General features: G+C 38.3%; 1 protein-coding gene across 7 annotated transcripts in view; it reads left to right on the forward strand.

Moving 5' to 3' along the window:
- zranb3 (zinc finger, RAN-binding domain containing 3) overlaps nucleotides 1-10,040 on the forward strand; it is a 51,963-nt gene that overhangs the window by 28,183 nt on the left and 13,740 nt on the right. For 6 of the 7 annotated variants that reach the window (XM_025062822.1, XM_025062828.1, XM_025062827.1 and 3 more), the window contains 3 exons: nucleotides 1,279-1,569; nucleotides 5,860-5,990; nucleotides 9,937-10,038. In XM_025062822.1, the coding sequence (XP_024918590.1) occupies nucleotides 1,279-1,569; nucleotides 5,860-5,990; nucleotides 9,937-10,038 (524 nt within the window). The remainder of the gene's footprint in view (nucleotides 1-1,278; nucleotides 1,570-5,859; nucleotides 5,991-9,936; nucleotides 10,039-10,040) is intronic. The other variant, XM_025062826.1, reaches the window with a different exon arrangement.

A 10,040-nucleotide genomic window follows, 5' to 3' on the forward strand; every position in this document is an offset into this window, starting at 1 on the left:
CGAGCCGGGAGACACGGCTGACATTTCCAGGGAGTCGTCCAGAGGCTGGCCTTTTGACGAAACAAGCCACAGGGATTGGTGGGACGGCTAATTAGCCCTCTGCGTCCCCCCACGAAATCTCTCAAACTTACTGCCTTGTTAGATTTCACACCTCCAGTTGAACTGTGATGTGAAAGACGTGATTTTAATGTAACTAATGTAGTAGAGCCTGTGCAAAAGATTTACTTTTTTTTTTTTTTTTACCTTCAAAGACTCCACTTACTAGTACAATTCTTAAATAATTAGAGTTTGGTGGACGGTAATGGCCTAATCGTGGCATTCATTAACATTTCCCTGGCCTATATTTCTGCTTGACCTTAACACAATCACACTGTTTCTGCGTGAATGAGAAATCACAGAGGTGTTTTCATGGAAGGAATTCTGATTTTCCTGCTGCACAGCCACAGCTATGTCTGACCCTGGATCATTTTCACACAGATGCAGCCGTTGGATTTGATTGTGTCTGATGCTGGCAAACAATTAACAAAACTAAAGTGACTTAGACATAATTCATCCAAACCACAAATTATATTGGCTGTTTGATCCACGAACTGGAAAAACAATGGTGGGTAGATTGGTTCCTGTATCTGGACTAAGGAACAGGACTCACCTTAAGGAAATTCAAGACACATTTACACACAACAAAATTTAACCCATCCCCCAGTCTTTGGCCGAAAACCAAAAATTGACTTTTGATTGCTTTGTTAAATACATACATACATACAGCCCTATAGACTGTGGTGTGACTTAAAAAAGTCTATTTCAATAATCCAGGTCTATATTTTATAAGATGACTTTTGTTAAGTGAGTAAGATCAGTTTGATGTCACGCGCATCAGCAGCCCATAATAGAAGACACAGCAGTACTTGATGTAATCCTTACGTGTTATCTAGGAGATAATGTGATGATTTAAAATAACGCCTACTTAGGAGCTTGGTCAATATTTCCTCATTCAGTGCATCGTGCCTGCTCGTGTCTGTCCATCTCAATCATGCTCTCTCAAATTGTCAGTGAAGGACTAACAGCAGCTCATAATATTCACTAATGAGCCATATTGGGTTGTACTTTGATGTCAGCAGTCATTTTTGTCACACTGTCACAATCTTCACATGATGGATATCTCAGTGGGAAATGGAAAACTCTTCAAAGTCTGATTACACTCTGCAACTTCAGCCAATAAACTTGTCTCAGTCTTCCTCTCCTCTCCTCTCCTCTCCTCTCCAATCTCTCCTGTCTCAGGTCCGTCTAAGCCCCAGCTCGCCCAGACCCACATCCTTCTCCACGACTCTGACAGTGAGCAGGAGCTGAGCCAGGGAAAAGCCTGGCCTCTGGATCCCTGCAAAGACAAACACAGTGATGAAGAGGAGGGGGAGAGTCAGAAAGGCAAACAGAACACCACAGGAGCAGAGGAGGAGGGGGAGACGGAGAAGCAGTGGCTCAAAGGCAAACAGTCGGAAGGAGATGGAGGTGAGGTTGTTGTCGCTGGAAGCAGTGGCAGCGACCCCCTCCTCCCCCCTCACCACACACAGGGTAATCCCACCTGCAATCTTCTCCTTTTCATATCTTGGGAAATTGGTGGGGGCTGCTTTGTCACCTGCCAGAATAACTGTTTAATATCATCACTTCAAACCAATAAGGGAGAAGATCATGTTCTATATGGGTCTAAGCAGATTTATTATTATTTTTGCTATTATTATTGGTTGACTATTATTATTGTCTACCTTGAGAGTAATAATACTTATATCTGCACACAAAAGGATGCAGAAAAAATAAAATTGATTTCTATTTTGGATCATGGCTAATGTTCAACACTTTGACATTATTTTGAAGGGCCATCATCTACTTCATGGCCTTAAATGTATACATACATTGTGTAGATTTAGTGTTTTTCTAATTATGCGTTATCTTATATAGTGTCATATTTTAAAAAAAATTCACTTATTGGCATCATCCAAAATATCAACGTGTTAACAATCAAATCAAACTTTTACCTGTAGTATATCTTCAAACCCAATCAATAATTCAGGTTCTTTTTTTTAAATACCGATTTTATAGTGTGATCCTTGGGTGTTTATTATTATTATGGTGCTTTTATTGGGTAAAAGTTTTATATCAGCTGAATTATTTGGCAAAATGTGACTAATAGCAGTGAAATAGCTAATCTGTTAACATCTTCAACTATCCAGCCCCGATGGTGCTAAATAGCTAATCTGTTAACATCTTCAACCAGCCCCGATGGTGCCAGTTAAAAAAAAAAAAAGTGTGTAGCTATGCTTGGTTTTTCCCTCCCGCAGCAGCTAAAACACCGCCAGACTCTACGTGCACTCTGCTTCACTGTGCACATATCTGCCAGAAACAAATTCCCAATTACACAGTTGGTAATATTGCAAATGAAGAGCTGCATGTTCAAGTCTCTGAGGGAAACACAAAGCAATAAATTGCACTCATTACAAAGAACTAATTACAGTGTGTGCGTTATGAAGAGCTGTGGGATAAAAAAAATAGCCAGATGAGCAGAGTCTAAGAAAAGCCCAGGACCTGGGTGTGGCCTTTTAGATGGATAAGACATGATGAAGGATGAGAGTCAGCTGATCACAGAGATGTGACCACATTTGACCTGTTTAACCTGTAGATGCTGCAACAACATCTAGACACAGAGGGTTTGATTTCTTTGTCATCACTGTCCTCACCTTCAGCACCGTCCTCTCCACCAACTTAAACACAGCATCATCACCCCATCAACGTTCAATCATTATTATCATTGTCATAATTTTTATCATCAACAACATTGTCGTCCAAATGATCATTATTACATTCACTACCACCATCAGGATCATAATTAATAGCAGCAGCAAATACCATCATTGTCATCTTCAACATTAAAATTATCATCATCAAAATCATCATCACTATCACCACTAACCATCATTGTCATGTGATCGTTGTAAAACCTAAAAATATTCAATCTGTGATTTATCTGTAAATCTGTCTCTCCTTCTACCTATTGTTTGTCTTTCATGGACTCTATCAGCCCCCGTCTTACTCTGGCTGGTATTGTTCATATCTTGTTTTGTTTATATTTGTTAGTTCAGCTGTCTTTGAATTTGTCCTTCCTGTCTCTGTCTCGTTCCCGCTCTTCTTTTTTCCTCTCTCCCGCTCACTCTGTTTTCTCTGTCTCTCTTGTGTCTCTGTTTGCTCAGTGTGGTCTCCGTGCGTCTACATCTGTGTGGGTTTTAATAGGAGACGCAGCAGTTGTCCAATAAAAGGGACCTTTCGGTTCAGGAGCCGAGCTGCGTCCCTTTTCTCTACCTGCTCCTCTGTTTTTTGGGGGGAGGGGTTATATTTTGGAGGGGTGAACCACAGAGCTGTCGTCTCTCCTCCATCTACTCCTCCCTCTTTTCCTCCTCTGTGCTTTTGATTGCTCTGAGATTACTTTCCTCACGGCACAAACAGGCAATCACTTCTACTCCACCTCTCTGTCTTTCTTTCTTATTCTGTCTATCTGCATGAACCCTACCTGGAAAATGCAGACACAGTTTTTTCTTCCTGTGAGCTACTGTGCGTGTTACTGTGTTCTAACATTTCAGAAGTTCAGGCTTTTCACATCCTGGTTTTTCGATCTTGTGGAGGATGAGATGACGGTCTCCAATTAGGCGTTGTTTTTCCCTCTCTTGCAGTAAAATAACAGATAAATCCCTTGGGTAGTCCTGAAGCCACTGTTCATACTGTGTAAGTGACAGGCTAATAAGACGCCTTTGGAAGATGAATTGCCTCTATTGTATAAATGGCCCACTTAATGCAGCCACCACTGGAAAGCAGGAGGTGGTTGTTGTTTTAGTGAGAACAAATATCATCCACACATCTGTGAGCTGTTCACTCACAGATCAGGGTCAGAAATTAGAACAGGCTCAGGGAGCGACCTTGAAATATCACACTGTGATCTTGAAAATCTCCTGATGGAGTCTCGTAATTCTCTAAAACAATGGGACTCATTTTTGTCCTGCTAGGCTATCGTAACACACTGTAATGTATTTTTCCATGTAGAACATAAAAGTGATCATACTGAAGTTAGACCGTTAAAGTGATGAAGGATTGCAAAGTAGATAAGTGTGAGCTGAAATGTGGTAAAAAAAAGACTAAAAATACATATTTCAAAAATATGTTTTCTTACAACTTACAGTCTGACAGTGCAGCATTCGACTGTTTTAACAGGACAACATCCAGCTCCCCAGTACTACATTAATATAACTAAGATAAAATAACGTAATTAATTTTTATATTTATTTAAATTATCCTATTTGTGCTGGGCAATGATTACAATTTCAACGACCATTAATTGCATAATTATGTGATTAAATTGCGAATAATGTCATCAAATGAAATCTGTAAAGTCTGTTTTATCTTCAGTAGCAGATGATCTTTTGGAGGTGACGTGGTTGAACACACAAATTACAGCTAGGAGTTCCTTCCTTTCCTCAGCCCTCTACAAAAGAACGACCTTCCAGTTCCCAACCAGTTCCCAAATGGCTCCTAAGATGTTTAGTTGTTTAAACAAATTTACCAAATAATATCGTGAAATTTTGTTTTAAATAATCAACATTAGAGAGAGAACATTGTAAAATAAAATTCACAAAAAAACAAACAAACTAGAAAATACCAAAAGAATCAATCTGAGATTGTGTAAAAAGAGGGTAGGTCTGGAAAGTTGTTGTGTGAGGTAAATGATGCCGTAGTCACAGCGTCAACAGTCGCAGTAACCACATTGTTGTCAGTAGCAGGTTCACTTGTCTGTCTGTCTTAACTACACTGATGGTTGGTCAGTTTTCACTAAGAGAGAGCTTGTTGCAGAGAAGAAACTCTCTGAACCCTTAGACAGTATACAGATCCAATCGTTCACTTCACAGAGCCAGCTCTGGAGCTATTTTATTTGCGACTGACCAATCACCAGTTTCCAGTTTTACCAAAGGTGAAGTCAAAAATAACTTAAAAAATACAAAGATTTTGCTTATTGGCCAAATTATGTCACGGTCAGCAGGTTTGACAGTCTTTTCAGAAAAGCCTGATGGGAAACCCCAGGGTCAAAGCCTCGACACCCAGAGTTTCAGATCCTGCACTGCACCTATTCAGGTGGAAAGGTGTTACAGCACATTAACAACCCATTGTGTACACAGACAGAGAGAGAGAGAGAGAGAGCAGAGGACTGGCTGTGTTCAGGGATTTAAGGCAGTTCTATCCAGAGTGTTATAGGTCACTGTGTAAATGAAGCGCCATGGTGCAGGGACGCTCTCATTTCTAATGCCTGACCTTTTCACACTGGATGGTAAAAGGATGAGCAGTAACATCTCTGAGTATAATGACTTGCTCGCTCTCTCTCGCTCTCTCTCTCCCTTCCTCCCTCCCTCCCTTTCTCTCTCTCAGTTCTGGTTGCTGACTCTCGTTCTTCCGTCTACCTCACTTCTCATGTTACACTCTAATGCGTGTCTACTTTCATTCTTATTTTAACATTTAATGTAGCCCAAAACATGGATCTCTAAAACCCATTATTATTATTGTTTAACTGAAGTTAAAAAAAGGTCTAAACAGTTCATGATCTTTAGTGGTTTATCTACTTTTTTCACTTACTTTCAGCAGTTCATTCATGTACAATTGAATAGTCATAAAAAAGCCCACCTAGGGCTGGGGATTTAAACACCTAAAGCTCCTAAAGCCACTTTTAATCACCAGAGAAGCTCACAGGCACATCAGTAAAGCTGTGAAAGCCAATAACATGTGCTCAGTGAGATATTAGTCAGACTGTTCCTGTTGTCTTTTTCCCTGCAGACCAGACGCATCCTTCTGCTCACACTAATGACACGAACCAGGACAATGATGGAGACCCAACTTATCCAGTCTACGCAGGCCTGCAGTTCCGTGCCAGCCAGTACACAGACAGAGTCTACCTCTACACCAAGGTACTGGTTTACACTCATTATATGTTATAGATCTAATAAGACCGTACCGACCTACTTGACTCTAAACAGTCTGTTAGAATGTGTGAATGACAATAAGCCCAGAAACACTCGTGAGCTGGATCTAAAGTGCGAGAGCACAGTATTTAGTGTCACTGAAGAAAATCAGTTATGTTTTTTAAAACAAAAGTTGGGAAATAACATCCATTTTTAGAAAGTGAAGATATATATTTGAACATTTTGTGCCAAAGAGGTAAAGTGAAATTAGTTTATGTAACATAAAAAACATGTCCGTTTCCTTTACCACAATCACAGTCATATGAATCTCAAGCCATGATGGTACGTTTTAATCACTACCCTAGTCAACTGTACACTATATCCACAAACTCAAAGACAGACACATTGTAAAACTACTATTTAAAAAAATATATATAAGTAAAAAAGGCCATTGTTTTTTGTGTGTGTTTATTTTATGAATATTGTAGATTTTAAGATCTGACTTCAATAGTTGGTTGAATCCCCAGTCTGTTTAGGAAACCGTAGTTTGTAAATCGCTCACATCAAACACTCTTAACAACGCCCGATGAAAAATATCTGAGACTCGATGTCACAGAACACAGAAGAATGAGAACAATCAGACAATTGAAATATTTTATTTTAAAATCCTTCAGACTTATCTCACCAACACATAATGGCCACAGAGGAAGCAGCGGAGCAGCAGTTGCTTCTTCTCTATGAACTAAAATTTTTGATTTGCTCTAAGCAGTTTTATAAAGAAGAAATGGTTTCCTGTGTGACGCGGCTGCAGCGACATGAAGCAGTAAACTTTCTTTTTTAATCCTTTTACATTGTTGCCGCTTTTGTGGATGTTATTGGATCTATCAATCATTTGCACATTGTTGCTCTTTCGAGGACATGATCGGAAAACAGTCAGTCTCAGATCCAGGAGAGTGAATCCTTGAGTAAAAGAGCAGTTTGTTGTGTGGAAAACAGACATAAAATTCCTTAGACTCAATATTTCTCCTTCAATCCCTGCTGACAAATCTTCCCGCGGTTTTTCACACTGAGTGTCCCCCTGTGTGAAATCAACACTGGGTCCAGGATTAGCCCGATGAGACGGCTTTTCATCCTGAATTCCTCCAGTTTGTCATTTAAACGACATCGAGGGGACATTTATCTGTGTGGCTTATTGTCTTATTCATTCATCTTGTTGCTGCTGTGGTAATTTTCCACTGCTGATTCACTTCAGTGCTGTAGTCCAGCTGAAGTCTACTACTACTACTATGTTAATTCAAAAACAGATTGTTTATTAAAAAAATTAAGCTATAATAAAACCCTTAACAATTATCCCTGTTGATCTCTAATTAATGTTGTGATTGATGGATCAATTATGTGATCTTTAAAAACAAATAGAAAAATGGTTGCAAAACCAAATCAATGTTCCCAACCTTTATGATGACAAAGATATCCAGCATGTAAATGAATTATTCATTTGGAGTCATGAAGTCAGAGACATCCAGCCTTAAGGACAGCTCGCTCATCAATCAGTAGAAGTAAACAGCCCTGATGTCGTTTTGCTGTGTCCAAATTCATCAAGATCAGACAAGTCGACAACGCCCCCTGCCAATAAGAGAGTAATAACCAAGATGATCAGACTTTTCTAACACAGGTTTTTAAAGTTACCAGGATGTAGCCTGTTTTTCATACAACAATATTTTTTTATTTTATTTTCTTTATTTTTTACTATGTCCTTACAGTAATGTGTGGAAAATAATCAGAACTGGAAAGGTGTTTTTTTTTTTTCCTAAATGAAAATCCATCACCTGTAATGAATAATTTTGTCTCACGTGTCAGAATGAATGTTTTTTTTTCCTTTCTCTTTTGTTCAATTCAGATCTGTTTCCTTTTTTTTTCATTGAGAACAAACAAAGCTGTTATAAAAGTAGGAAACGTGCAGATCCTCACACACACTCAATTAGCAAAGCGGAGAGATGTGAGGAAATCGTTAGAGACGCTTTAGGAAAGTCAAAAGTTTAAACTGATTTCTGAAATAATAATGAACTGACTTTCAGTAAAATGCTCTTTCAGCTGCTTCTGTCTCCAGTGGGCACATTTAAGCCGCCTCCTGCATGTGAAACTAACTAAAACAGACTTTAATCACACTGCAGACAATCATTTTGATTGACACACTGACAACACTACTGCACTCATTGGTCCATTATTCCTTACTTAAACTGAAAGGTCAGCTTAGTAGGTTAGTTATTCCAAAGATAATTAAAGAAAATTTGGTCAGAAGTAGATGAAACATATCCCAAAAAATTAGAGTTCACCCAGGAGTCACTGAAATGCAAAAAATACCACCCATAGCCATCACTTATCAAAACTTTTCAAATACATTTTTCTTTTTACAGTTTGAGTACCATTACTTTAATTTTGTACTCCCTGGGGGTTGCATTGACACTGATGTAATGAAAGTCAAGTTGACGTTCATAGTACATGATGACATCATTGATTTATTTTGGTCATTAATGGACAGAATATGTACAAAACAGCTGGTATATCATCAAGAAGAGACCACTCTGCTGTTATACATACAGTTCCTTCCACCATACTGATGCTACAAGCAGCTGTGCCTTCCTGTTTCTTTCTATGAGGCGTTCATGTTGCTGTTAAACACCTCAAAAATGTTTGATCAACAACTTGTCGACACAAGTTTGGCATCTGTCGAGAAATTGAAGCCTCCACAAACGTATACCGAGTTTTGAGTTAGTGTTAGAAGAGAAGCGTGTATTTACACCGATAACAGGTGAATGGACAGTGCATCGAAATGCACTAACATTTGTATTTGATTATTTTCACAAATTAATCAACATGTTAGTTCTGGCAGACTTATATATAATCTTGTGTGTTGTCTGTATATTTGTATCGTTCACAGAGCAGGAAAACAGTTGTTTTTTTTTACCAAGACTATTTAATGTTTCTAGTATTTTTCAATGTGAATATGGGGGAAAAAAGAATCCTTATACACACACAAAGATACATACGCACACACAGCTCACTTATGAACTCTGTGGTAGGCACACAGGTTACCATGGTAACCAGTGAGGACCAAAGTGAGGACAGATTAACGAAGATGGTTATAATTAGATAGAAATTATAGATGTGATGTATGAACAAGGCCTGTAATTACACACAGCTGTATTGTTTTGAACAGATCAAACTGATGCTCCAAGATTCACATCTCATCTGCTACAATCTATAGTTTGCTTTTCTGCTTTTCCTTTTGTTTTAGACATTGATTTAATTCGATGCCATTGTATCACAGATTTTGTAAAAAAAAAAAAAAAAATGGATGCATTCACTTAATTCACAACTTCAGGTTTTTTTTATTAACTTATATAAAAAATTAAAATTATAAAAATTATATAAAAAACATACAGTCAGGAAGGAGCCAAGTGTCCAATCAGGGGTCAAAGGTTTTCTGCAGTCTGCTGTGACTGTGAGCCCACCTGCCACTTTTTGCCTCAGTTTAATTGTTATAAGACTAATGAGACTGACAATGTTGACAAATTGTTCTAATGATTTAGACAAATTGTGGAAATACTACAAAATTTGATATTTTTGATTTCCAGTCACTATGCTTGACATAGTGATAGTAACTTTTTGCTATTAAAAAAAATCTTAATCATAAAAAAAATAAATCAAGCATTTTAGGTTTGTTTTAAAAATGTTGAAAATACATACTTTTATAGTATACTTGTCATTAATTTATATGTAGTTATGAACAACAGACACTGAACAGACATTTAAAATGACCTGGGTTTTGGCTCTTACTTAGAAATTGTACCATGTGTTTTAAGAAATTCTGACAGTGTAATGCTAGTAAATGATTATCTTTATCATCACTATATTCAGAATTACTGTAATCGTTGTGGTTCTCCTCTGTTAGGACGCTCAGCCGCTGAACTTGAGCTTCATCCCTCTGGATGTCAAACTTACCAACTGGGACGACCTGCCCGAGGCCTTCACCTGCTGCCGTGAAAATCAGATACA

The sequence above is a fragment of the Cynoglossus semilaevis genome, chromosome 14, assembly GCF_000523025.1.
Source record: "Cynoglossus semilaevis isolate Cse_v1.0 chromosome 14, Cse_v1.0, whole genome shotgun sequence".
NCBI classification, from domain to species: Eukaryota; Metazoa; Chordata; class Actinopteri; order Pleuronectiformes; family Cynoglossidae; genus Cynoglossus; species Cynoglossus semilaevis.